The following is a 12,751-nucleotide window of genomic DNA, read 5'->3' on the forward strand; positions in this document are numbered from 1 at the left end:
GTTGATGAAGATCTGACGGTGTTGATGAAAAACTGACGGTGTTGATGAAGATCTGACGGTGTTGATGAAAAACAGCGTGGGTCAGCTTCTGTTTCGGTTAAACTGCGTTGCTTTTACAAGCATTGATTGGTTTATTACTGCGTTGCAAATAGATCATTTCTATTACCCTATAATATAATTTATATTAAATACACTGACAAATAAAATAAATTATTAAACTGTCTATACACTTACAAAGTTCTCAATGCTTCGATTTGCATGTAAGGACACTCATTATGCTGCCGTGTTAGTGTGGGGCTAATTTGAGCCTTGTTAATGGTATTAACTAGCGATCTCTTTTTGCTTACTGGATGCCCAATATACTAGCGTTATAAGCTAAACTGTTTTTAGAGATAAAACTCTTTACATTCGATTATCATGAAAACAAATCTCAGGGAACGATTTAGTCTGTACCAATGTGTTATTACACCCGAGGTTCATTTTGCACCGGAGTTGTCCTTTAAGTAATGTTCAAGTATATTTTTAAGTATAATTATGTAGTAAGTAGCTATGCTAATGTCAATATGTACTAGTAGTAAACTTGTAAGTGTACTATTTTAATACCGCTTGGGACTAAATTGGCCCACTTTTAGTATATAAAAGTATATGTTTAAGTGTACTATAAGTGTAACAGTAGTAAACTTTAAGTGCACAACTAGTTCATTACGTTTCTCATTTGTACTGCAAGTGAACTTATGGGTATAGCCAACTAGTAGTTTACTATTTTAATAGCAAATTTTTACACTTTGAAGTATACTCTCAGTAAACTACTAGTTTAGTAGTTTTATACTACAAGTTTTATTTAAGTGAACTTAACATTATACTTATAGTTTACTATTTATATATTATTTTTGCACTTGCAGTAGGCCAATACTACTGTTCAAATGTTGTTTTTTATACTTGAAAAAATTCCTTCAACTGTAGGCTACTTTAATTTTAAAAAAACATTTTATTAGCTTCATGCATCAACACTTGAATGTTGGTAAGTCTCAGAAAGGCAACATTTTAAACAAAAAAGTTGAGAAAATCTCATTTTTGTCAAAGACTATACGCCTTGATTAGATTCAGAATGATGATCAAAACACAGATGGAGAAGATCGAGTCCAACACCCCCAAAGCTTCACAGTCGTTTTCTCTTCACGTGTAACGCTTCATTTCATTTGTAAACATTAAGCAGTTTTGATTTACACGCTGTTTAATGTTTGATGATCACGTTATTATTTTACATTTGAGTGGGCAATCTTCTATCACTTGTTTCAGCTTCTTCTTCTCCTGTGTTTTGATCCGGAGATTCTGTACTTGAAGATGTTTCAAAGCGCCCCCTACCGTATAATAGTGAAAACATGGATAGCTGGAAAATTCAGTGTGCAGTAGTAAGTAGAATTAAAGTAAATTCCTATGTACACTACCAGTGGAGTAGCCGACACAAAAATTCAGATACGCAGAATTAGAAACATATCTGTTTTATATCAATAGTTTCATAAGACTGTATATGAAAAGCTATGTAAAAAAGTATATTTAATAGGCTACTCGATCAAAAGAGTTAACACAACTACAAGCCAAGTATACTTTGAATACTTAATTATACTTAACCCTTTGATGCACAACATGGGTCTAAATAGACCCGACTGAGTTTTCATTTTCTATATCTTGTCAATAAATTAATTTCATCATTCAGTATTCCAGGTATTCCTCAATTAACTTGTTTTAGATCATTACAAATCCTTATTTAAATTTTTCCTTTCTTACTTTTCGAATAAAAATCGTTTTTGTTTCACTACCCTTCTAATGCGCAACATGGGTCTAAAAAGACCCGTATTCATGTTTCTTTGCTGAATATTTGAAATAAATATATTTTATCATTTATTAATCCAGGTATTCATTAAATATCTTGTTTTTGATTTCCACAAATCATTATTTTTATTTTCCCTTTCTTACTTTATAAACAAACACGGTCATCAAAAATGACCCATATAGGAACCTTTGATATTTATAAATAGTATAAATATATTTACTGCAGAAAACTATTCACCTGCCACACATTTCACAATTCAACATGGCTGCTTTTGTATATTTCATGCATGTAAGTTTTATTTAATACATTTTTTGTCACAGAAAATATTTGATATTTTGTGAAAGACATCTAGATATAGCCTAATATTTGAAAGTTTAGGCTAAGGTTACCTTGACCTTGAAATCCATTACTAGTGCAAAAGAGAAACATGTCCAATACTATTAGCTAGCTTGTGGTCGACATATTTTATTTTATCTAATGTTAGCTAGGTCAACAAAATAAAAGTTGCAATAGAAAGTTATATATATACAAGTATATATTGGTGCTGTTGGGCAGAAACCTTACCTGGGCAGTACCTCCATATTAATTTTTATTTGTGATCATAAATCAATGCTATCGGTCACATAAGCCGTCGTGTGGTGGCGTTCTGGTGCACTATGGCTGCTGTCGCATCATCCGGGTGGATGCTGCACATTGGTGGTGGGGAGATTCCCCTACAGTTGCACTACACTACAGTTCAATTTCAGTGTTATCGGTTATATGTGTGTTATGCGTGACAAAGTGGCCAATAAACATATTTCAAGTATTACAGTAAATGTGTTGATCTAAACAACTGTGACAATGGTTATTTTAACAAAAAGTTTTCTCTATTCTTTTGTTTTATCACGCTTGCATAGATGGGTCATTTTAGACCCATGTGTGTAAACTTGATGTATTTACACAAAACCTAGGAAATATTAAAATATGAATTTATGATAATTGAAAACAAGATATTTTGAATATTCATAAATCATGAAATTTATAGATCATGAAATATAAAATGCTCAAATAAAGTGATTTCAAAAGGTGAAACAAAAAAATGCAGAGCCATGCATGAAATAACATAGGAAATGAATACGGGTCTTTTTAGACCCATGTTGTGCATTAGAAGGGGTATCCATAGCTTGCGCATCAAAGGGTTAAGTATATCTCGATCAAAAGATTGAGTACAAGTATAGGCCAAATATACTTATACTTTTCTCTTAGTATAAGTCAAGTAGCCTAGCCTAAGTGTAATTTTAAGTATATTTCTGAGAAGTACATAAAGTAGCCTATATTTTTGAGAAGTATATAAAATGTAGACTGAAAGCTTTCTTATTTTTTAGTTGAAAAGAAGTATACTAATAGAACACTTGAATAAACTTAGTTTTCATTATTATCGATGTGTACAAGATCAGGTTCAGTTCCACATACTCTTCCATAAACAGTTCCATGTACTGTTCACTTGCAGTAGGCCTACAAATGAGAAACGTAATTATGAACTAGTTGTGCACTTAAAGTTTACTACTGTTACACTTATAGTACACTTAAACATATACTTTTATATACTAAAAGTGGGCCAATTTAGTCCCAATCGGTATTAAAATAGTACACTTATAGTACATATTGACATTAGTATAGCTTATTTTATGTATAAGCTATTCCACCCGAAAGCTTGTTACTATACAAACTTGAACATGTTAGTTTATAAGACAGTGTGTAATATCATGTTTTTAAAAAAGTATTTAATAAGCTATACTCAATCAAGTAAACACAAGTACAAGCCAAGAACACATAGAATACTTAATTATAGGCTATACTTAGTATATCTCGATCAACAAATAGGCCAAATATACTTATATCTGTCAGTATAAGTCAAGGATACTTAAGTGCAATTTGAAGTATATTTCTGAGAAGTACATAAAGTATTTTTAGTTTAAAAGAAGTATAGCCTACTATTAGCACACTTGAATAAACTTATTTTTCGTAAGGGGAGGTCAGAGTAGTGCTGAATCACTATCGCAATCAGAGATCACGTTGTGCAGAAGTAGGAGGGACGCAATTCATGGAAAAAAAGATGCCAACGTGTGGATAGAGGAAAACTTCCTTGTCCTTTGCTCTCCCGAGGGGATTTCCAAGTTGGAGCGCAGCAGGCACAAAGCATGTGCGTCTGCCAACTTGTACACGCCCTACTGTTTGACTGCAAAACATTCCCTGTTTCTGTAGTTAATGAATAGGCTACACGATTGCGTGACTGTTAAATGATTAAGTCGTGCCATGTTCCAAAGTTGAAAGAGACACGGGACATTTATTTTAAATGAATAAAAACTGATGTCTGAGCATGTTTAAAAACAGATATCCAAGCATGAATGAAGTTCTTTTCTATCTTTCATTTCTAAAGACTTCTTTGACACTGCAAATGCACTGCTTATAGTTTAGGACAGCATCTGATAAGTATAAGATTATTCCTTACCTGTTTACCATTCCACAGCCTATGTAGATTTTTGAACCTCGTGAGATAGGCCTAAATTAATTCATTTTCTTTATTTTAATTTTGCATAGTTAACGGTGCTGCGTTTTCCTTTCGATTTCATATTTTGGTGAAAGTGTGTGATAATGAAAGTTCTTGTTCCACGATAATAATGATGACAAGTTCAAGGCAAGCTGTGATTTTATACTTTAAAAAAAATTAAGGAAGCAATTAGGCTAAATTAATGTTTTTAATTTAAGTGAGTTAATTTTTTGCAGTGTTGATAGGAGCAAAGAAAAAAAGTATAACAGTTATGAACTATAATAGATGCATTGTTGGATATCAAATCTGTTTTTATACATAGCCGATATGTGTAAACTTTTCCCCCCTCCTACTTTCCTGATGTTGAAGATTGATATGCAAAACAATAATTGTGCCCTTAGTTTTTTTTAAACTGTCAAAGCTCCTATACATTTCAAGATAAACATACTGAACGTTGAACGTCCCCATTATTAATAAATCTAAGCAATTTTAACAAAAGATTCCAGTAAAATTATGAAAAATATGTTTATTGTAGAAAAGATAAATGAATACTTTGTAAATTATACTCACACATAGCTCTCTGCAATCAACCTTGTTGCTTAAAAACAACTCCTAACCTTAGCCTAATCATGCATTCTGTCAGTTTTTTTTTTCTTTGATCGAAACTAAAATACAACAAATGCATTCAAATGCATCAATTATGACACTGAATTTTCGCGCAAAGTGCTTAAAAAATGCATTTTATAAGTAACACATCTCTGAGTTTGAGGTGTCCCTTCTGAAATAACTGTCGTCGCTATATGAAAACAAACAGTCTGAAGAGCCGTAGGGCGCATACTCCGAAGTTGCCATGCCTTCATGCGCATTGGACCAGTGCGACAGGCAAAAACAATGCTGAAGGTTGCAGTGCTGATAGTGGTAATTTTCTGGAGAGAAACTGGAGCTCAAATCCATCCGTGTCGGGGAGCTGTAGCAAGAGGAAGATGAAGAGTGGGACTGAGGGGGAGAGTAACTGTTGTAGTCGACGGGACTGGGGAGATTGAAGGAGTCTGAGGGTGACCTGGATACCTGAGGAAACAGATTGCAAAAGCACGAAACACTTATTAAAAATGCTGCACGCGTGATTTTAAAACATATATTTGACCATTCCGAATGCCAAGTTTTATTAAAAATGAAAAAACATCAAACACGTACCAGGCTAGTACCATAGAGGTCCGTATTAGAAGGCATATATCCATTAGACCACTGCGCTGAAGTGGGACACACGAAATTACTGCCGCTGAAAGTCTCAGGTGGCATCGTGTGTATCATCTGTTGATGATCATAAGCATTCTCCATCGGGATGTTGACATTTTCGGTAAAGGGACGTGTCTGGAAATAGGGCTCTGGAGCTTGCATTCCAGAGAAGACATCAAGGTGGGCTGTTGGGAACACAGAAGAAAATGCTGGCTTGAGCACAGGAGAACATTTAAATTAGGCCAGCAAGACTTGGGATGATGTCACGAGACCATCAGCCAACAGCTAAATCACATTTGAATAGTAGTTTATAAATAGGAGATCATTCCAGGATTTGTAAGGAACACCTATAGATGTAGGTGTCATTGTTCTTTTATTTATTTTTTGATTTGTTCTCCACTTAGAATTGTAGATAGAGCTGATGCCTGACGGTGGATGAAAATGGTTTCTATTTTGGAGTATAGTAAGTTGCATGCAGTCAAGTATACTCTGTTTTGTCTTGTTCTCAGGTTTCCTGATTGAAATTCAAGCTCTTACATGTAGCTTAGGCAGAAGGTTTATTTTCTTTGTTTTTTCACTCTCAGTTATCGTCGTATTTTAAACTTACTATTCATGGTCGTAGAGCAGACATCGCGACCAGCCATGGCTTGTGATTTCTACAGGATGAAATGTAAGAGAGAGAAGCAAGATGAAACATTAACCTTTATGCTCGTTCAGTGGAAAACAGCAGAAATCTTGTATAGTTCTGTTATGTGGTATCAACTGAATCTGTCTTCAAGCAGGCCTGAGGGGGCGTGGTGCTTTAAATTTGGTCTTGGACTGACCACGCTTCACTTTACTTTGGCTATACCACAAGTCAATAGTGTCTGCTTATGATTTTTATTGTGTTTCCAACAGTAGCTGTTGTTTACCGTTGTGGGTTGTGCGGTTTTCTGTGCCTGCAGGGCTCTGTGCTTCTGCAGTAACTCCTTGACAGTGGTCTTCACACGCACACCCTGGTATATCTTGGGTTTATCTGCTGAAAAACAATCAATTTTCATTTCAGTTTATTTTCATTCACCACTGACGTATGCATTTATTTTAAATTATTTTTACATGTTCTGTAAATGTAAATGTTCTGTGCAGAAAAAAAAAACCTAACGAATTTAAATTAGAGTTTATACATGAATCCCTATTTAAGACAATGGATCTACTACGTTGTTAAAAAAAAGTAACATATTTGTGAGTGGCTTCAAATATTTAGTACCTCAACCTTTTATTAAAAAAAAAAAAAAAAAAAATATATATATATTATTGTGTGTGTATAAATCAGTGTGAATGTCAGTGTGGCTTATCCAATAAGCAATATCTGAATTTAATTGTTTTACCTTGAAAAATGTGTTTTGACTTGGTTGTCAAAATAATGAGGTTGCAAGGAATGTGTATTTGACCACTTTTCACTCTTAAAAATGAACTTTCTTTATTGGCATCGATGCATGAAGAACCTTTAACATTATTGGAATCTTGCCACTGGTTCTTTACAGTGATAAAGATTCTTTAGATTATTAAAACATTCTTCACACTGAGAAAAAAAAAGGTTCTTTTAAGAACTGATCACTGAAAGGTTCTTAGAGAACTGATTTTTTTTTTTCAAGCTGAAGAGTCATTAAATCAAAATATTTGTATAAAATGTTATGCATGTTTTTCCAAAAATGAACGACACAACAGGAATACAAAGATTAGGTTTCTAAGACCAGCACATGTAGTCTATAACAAGATATTTGAAAGATTTCTTGGACATTCTTATTTGTCAACCACAAATAGCTTTTGCATTTTCCCCATTTGCCAGTAGCCTAAAATATAAGATAGGCTATATAGCCTAAATATATATCAGTAAATAAATACAAGATAAGATATCCCTCAAGATTAAAACAACAATCCTCGTCTTCCCAGTTAACGCAGTGGTCTGAGTGCATTGGTGATCCGGCAGTGAATGGGTTAGTTTTCGCATTACAATGGACCGTAGTGAATTTCGAGAAACATGCTCTCCAGCCATCTTTGGCACGGGGAGACAGCATTAAATTGGAGTTCAAGCCGTTTATTTTCATGTAGCTGTAAATTAAAACCCGACTAAACTGGAGAGTAGCCTGATCTAATTATTGAGCGTTTCTCTCGAGAGCAGAAGCGCTCCAAGTTGCGGAAGCGAAGTGAAAGCGCTGCAAAACACTGCATGCAGGAAAGGAGACAGAGAAGCTTCCTCGGTCGACGCCACTACAAGTTACAGACGTAAGTAAAATACTCTTATTATAGCTCATAGCAAAATCCGCGTACAAGCGGACAGAGAAAATAAATCGGGGAATAGACTAGATGTTAAAGTCATTATCCAACAGAAACCCCGATTAGATTTGTTGCAAAAAAGCCCGATTTCTTTACAAGCGCTCTGTCGATTTAGCGACAATCTGTTGTTTTAAATGTCCTAGAAACGTCCCTAAGTCCAAGTTGGATTTTGCGTTCCGCTCGCCAGATGTAAAATTATTTCTTGATAAAGTTAAAGGGAAGTCCTCGTATCTCTTCCTACTGGAGTAGCCTAAAGCCGCGCCTAATAACTTCCTCCCAATATGAAATGTGTAAAAAAAAATAGATGAAAAAACAGTTGTCCTTCTTTTCTAATTTTTTAATTGGTTGTTCAACCTTGTGAATACATACACAGTGGGACGTCTTCCTGATCCGTGTTAATATAGCTATATAAAATTCTGTCGGAACATTAGTGATTCCAAACAACGCCACGCCATGGTTGAGTTCATGGAGGCAGTTGCAACACGAGGGCAAAAAAGTGCGCTGATGTTAATAAGATAGCAAAAACGTCCTTCGGCAGTGTGTTGATGCGCTCGTTGACAGTTAAACCTATCTAATAAATATTCATATAAGCTCTGAAGCAAGGCATGAATTCTGGTTAAAATGTCCAAATTATATTCAGTCATCGTTTACTGTTGGTTATTCCTAAAAGCATTGCATTCAATTGGACACGCTGGTCGACAACGTAAAGTCTAAAAAGACACAGTAAATAAATTTCCAGATTCAGTTTTGCTTGAAGAAAAGCTGAGTTAAAAATACAACCAGAGAGAAAATGCAAGCTATCAGTGAAGCTCGAGCTCTTGCCTAATGAATCACCAGAGATATTGTTCCCTTAAACTGCAAGTAATTGCATGTATAGCCCAAATAATTTAAAATACATATACATGTAAAATTCACCAATTTGTTTGAATTGAATCCTTTACACGTGTTTGCTGTTTTAAGATATTAGTAAGGCTGCATCCTTTGAACTACACATTTCCAAGCAAAGTTTACCAATGTACTAAATGATTTTAATTAACATATTTTTTTCTCAATGTTTTTCAGGTTGCTGAAGACAAAACATCTTAAACGAAGGAAAAAAAGAAAATTTACTTACCAGACATTTTGGCCTGAAAAGGAGGAAAACTCTGGAAGAACTACAGTGAAATACCCCAACGTCACTTCTTTGCTCTATTATATGGGCAAGAACGAATTATTCACAAAAGTATTAAAAAGTCTCAACAAAGTAACCTCAAAACACTCTCAGGACATACAATTATACAGTAATATAGCTAGGGATATTTTAGTTTGAGTTTTTCTCCCCTCATCCCTACTATTTAAAACCCCAAGAACTCAATGATTTGACAATGATTTGATTGCGCGATACTTTCAATTTGAATATTCAAAGGCTTCGTAAAAAGACTTATTTCTGAGTGATATTCGCTATTATAATGCATATATTAACATCTCTTTTAATAGAATGTTGTGTTATTTCACATTTTGACATCAACCAAATATATATTTTTAACATTTTATCATCCTTTTGCTGTTGGTGGTTGGAGTCTCCCTTAGAAGCACTATTTCCACTTTGCAGTGAGACTGAAGGCACAAATCAAGCTTTACATTCCATTACACGTTGTAAATATCTTCTCTAATAGGTAGTCTTGAAAAAAAAATTAATTATTGTGTCGTGTAGATCTTATTTGTGCAGTATTTTAAGAATGATTGGAGTTGTGGGCGTGGCATATGATAGCAGCCATGTTTGTCATTAGAACAATTGGGACGCATGCTAAAGTTAAGTTACTGGGATAGTGGGAACAGGTATGAGAAGGCTAAATATGAAATTTAGTCATTTATATGTATAGGCTATATTTAATTCAAAGGGTCAGTTGCAAATGCAGATCCAAAGCAAGTTAACTAAAAACGATGTTCACAATAATATTTAGGCTATTCATTTACTTTCTCACGGTATTATCTGTTTTAATGAAATAGTTTTGTTAATCAATGCGTATTGCATATTTATCATCATCATCAAAATCATATTGATCCCCAAAATAAGTAGGCTGGTCCTGAGGGATGCTGATCACAAACAGAATCTCACACCTGACTTTAGTTACTTTTATTTTTTAATAATAATTTAAACGAAAAAGCTCCAAGTGGAATATTCTTCGAGACCATAATGCAGTTGTTTATTTACTTGTGTCATATTTAATGGTTGCGTGTTTAAGAAGACTGGAAACAGGCGGAATGGATGACTTGCAGGTGTTCTTTGTCTTAGAAAAGAAGTCGGAAAACGGGTCCATGTGACATGTAGGCCTAGTATACAGACAAACATTTCGTTCGCAAGTGCAGAATAATTGGAGATTAAAATATTGGGATAAAACATGGGGTACTTTATTAATACGTCTTTATAAGCATCTTGTTGTAGTAGCTGTAGTCCGAATGCAACTGGTGGGATTTCTAAGTCGTTTGACTCCTTTGTGAAATTGATTTGTAATGTTAATCCGCTGCAAACAGACTTCCTGTTTCAAAATATTATTTTCTTACAAGTCTCTCATTATCATTCACCTTGATCAACAGATCTTTCATAATCCTAATACATCAGTAAGAAAGGAGAGGACGGTTGTTACGAGATCTGGCCAGTTGAATGTCGCCCCCTGGTGATTAAACCGAGGAACACTCAGGTCCTGTCACAAGACCTCAAGCTGTATTTCATCTAACTAGGCTGGTCTGACACTGTTTATTAAGAGTCACTTAATGCACTCAGTTTGGCAATGAATGTAATAATAGCTAATTCAGCAAATTTCCTTTTTGGGGGGGGGTAAATTGAGGTAAATTGTACTGGATCAAAGATATAGACTAGAGTATATAGGGAATGTCTGTTGACTCATCAGTAGCCTATACTATAATAATAAAAAAAGAGAGAGAGCATGAAATGCAACCTGTGAGGTTTCAACTTGATAGCAATATTTTATTTGTTTGTTTCTCAATGTTAAATGTATTTTATTGTGAAATAAGGCGGGTGTTCTGGTCTGATTTTAAATATATTTAGTAAAGATTAAGAATATATGATCATGTTGTCAATTTCTTCATTTCAGTACATTTTTATACATAAAAAGTTCCCCAATTCCTGACTTCCTCACGTTAGAATTAAAATAGACATACATCTTTTGATTTCCCCCCTTATATAGATTTATTTTTCTCCTAATCCTGAAATGTTGTATATTTGAATATAAAGTTTGGAGAAGTCAAAAGAAGTCTCTTTGCTCATCAAGCCTGCATTTGTTTTTGTTTTTATCAAAAATACAGAAAAACAATAATATTGTGAAATAATATTACAATTTAAAATAATGGTTTTCTATTTTAATATAGCCTACTTTAAAATATAATTTATTTCTATGATGAAAAGCTGAATTTTCATCAGCCATTACTCCAGTCTTCAGTGTCACATGATCCTTCAAAAATATTTTATGCTGATTTATTATGATGTTGGAAACAGTTGTGCTGCTTAATATTTTTTTATAATCTGTTATACTTTTTTCAGCATTCTTTGATGAATAAAACGTTTTTTGTTTGTTTGTTTGTTTTTAAGAAAAAAAATTACACTACCGTTCAAAATTTGGGGTCAGTAATTTGTTTCTTTCTTTTTTGAAAGAAACTAATTCTTTTATTTTAAGGATGTGTTAAATTGATAAAAGGTGATAGCAAATATTTATATTGTTAGAAAAGATTTCTATTTTGAATAAATGCTGTTCTTTTTAAAATTGTATTCATCAATGAATCCTGAAAACAGAATCACAGGTTCCAAAAAAAGTATTTAACTTTTGAAATCAGCATATTAGAAGGATTTTTGAATGATCATGCACTGAAGACTGGGGTAATGGCTGATGAAAATTCAGAGTTTGCACAGAAACAAATTATATTTTAAAGTATATTAAAATAGAAAACCATTATTTTAAATTGTAATAATATTTCACAATATTACAGTTTTTTCTGTATTTTTACATTTCTGTCATCATTTACTCACGCTCAAGTTGTTTCAAACCTGTATGAGTTTCTTTCTTCTGTTGAACTCAAAAGAAGACATTTTGAAGAATGTTGGTAACCAGACAGTCGACGGTAGCCATTGACTTCCATAGTATGTTTTTTCCTACTATGGATGTCAATGGGTGCCGTCAACTGTCTATTTACAACATTCTTTAAAACATCTTCTTTGGTGTTCAACAGAAGAAAGAAACTCATACAGGTTTGAAACAACTTGATGGACAGTAAATAATGGCAAAATGTTAATTTTTTGGGTGAAATATCCCTTTAAGAAACCTCTTAAAAAACATTAAATGATGTTTTATTAACAAAGTTTGTGAGGAGCCCGTTTAGATAATGAACCTATTTATCACGAGAGGAGCGCATTCAGTTAACCAACTCACTAAACGAGATAAGAGGAATATATACAGCAGACTTCTGTTCAGTGACCGTTTATCATCACCCCATCTCCTCTCTTCTAGTTCTAATACTAGTTCTAATATCAAAACTGGGGGGAGAACTCTGGGTTTGCCAAATATGCATAAACCTTGACTCTATTTAATTACATGTAAGTGTGAACTCGTGAAATATAGTAAAGTTTCCAAACTTTTGACTGGTACTGTATGTCTTATTCATAGGATAACTAAAAACTGGTTTTGTTTTAATTGTTGTTTTTAATAAAGGGTTTGCGTTTTCATTGCATGTAAAGTTGTTTCTGTTGTGTTCACATTAGGCGCTTGATTTTCCCTCAAATGCAAAACTGCATCTGACCCTTGAATTCCATTGCGCTGTTGAGTCACAAAAAGGCTTTTTTT

At 33.8% G+C, this 12,751-nt stretch overlaps 1 protein-coding gene across 2 annotated transcripts; it reads right to left on the minus strand.

Annotated features, from left to right (window-relative positions):
• Positions 1-4,875: 4,875 nt before the first annotated feature.
• Positions 4,876-9,402, minus strand: linc.pou2af1 (lnc RNA pou2af1). 2 transcript variants are annotated; one of them, XM_056243158.1, is made up of 5 exons: positions 9,031-9,402; positions 6,512-6,615; positions 6,208-6,256; positions 5,559-5,785; positions 4,876-5,432 (listed from the first exon to the last, which is right to left on the minus strand). In XM_056243158.1, the coding sequence occupies exons 1-5, from the start codon at positions 9,035-9,037 to the stop codon at positions 5,106-5,108; spliced, it is 714 nt and encodes a 237-aa protein (XP_056099133.1). In that variant the 5' UTR covers positions 9,038-9,402; the 3' UTR covers positions 4,876-5,105. The 2 variants fall into 2 exon arrangements, with proteins under 2 accessions (XP_056099133.1, XP_056099132.1); XM_056243157.1 differs by having other exon boundaries at positions 6,512-6,618.
• Positions 9,403-12,751: the final 3,349 nt, after the last annotated feature.

The sequence above is a fragment of the Rhinichthys klamathensis genome, unplaced genomic scaffold (assembly GCF_029890125.1).
Source record: "Rhinichthys klamathensis goyatoka isolate OS25496 unplaced genomic scaffold, OSU_Roscu_1.1 h1tg000781l_1, whole genome shotgun sequence".
NCBI classification, from domain to species: Eukaryota; Metazoa; Chordata; class Actinopteri; order Cypriniformes; family Leuciscidae; genus Rhinichthys; species Rhinichthys klamathensis.

Coding starts and splice junctions, on each gene's coding strand:
- linc.pou2af1 (XM_056243157.1), bottom strand. Junction 5,786..6,207: donor CTGCTCTACGACCATGAATA/GTAAGTTTAAAA, acceptor TGTTCCCAACAG/CCCACCTTGATGTCTTCTCT. Junction 5,433..5,558: donor ACCTCTATGGTACTAGCCTG/GTACGTGTTTGA, acceptor CTGTTTCCTCAG/GTATCCAGGTCACCCTCAGA.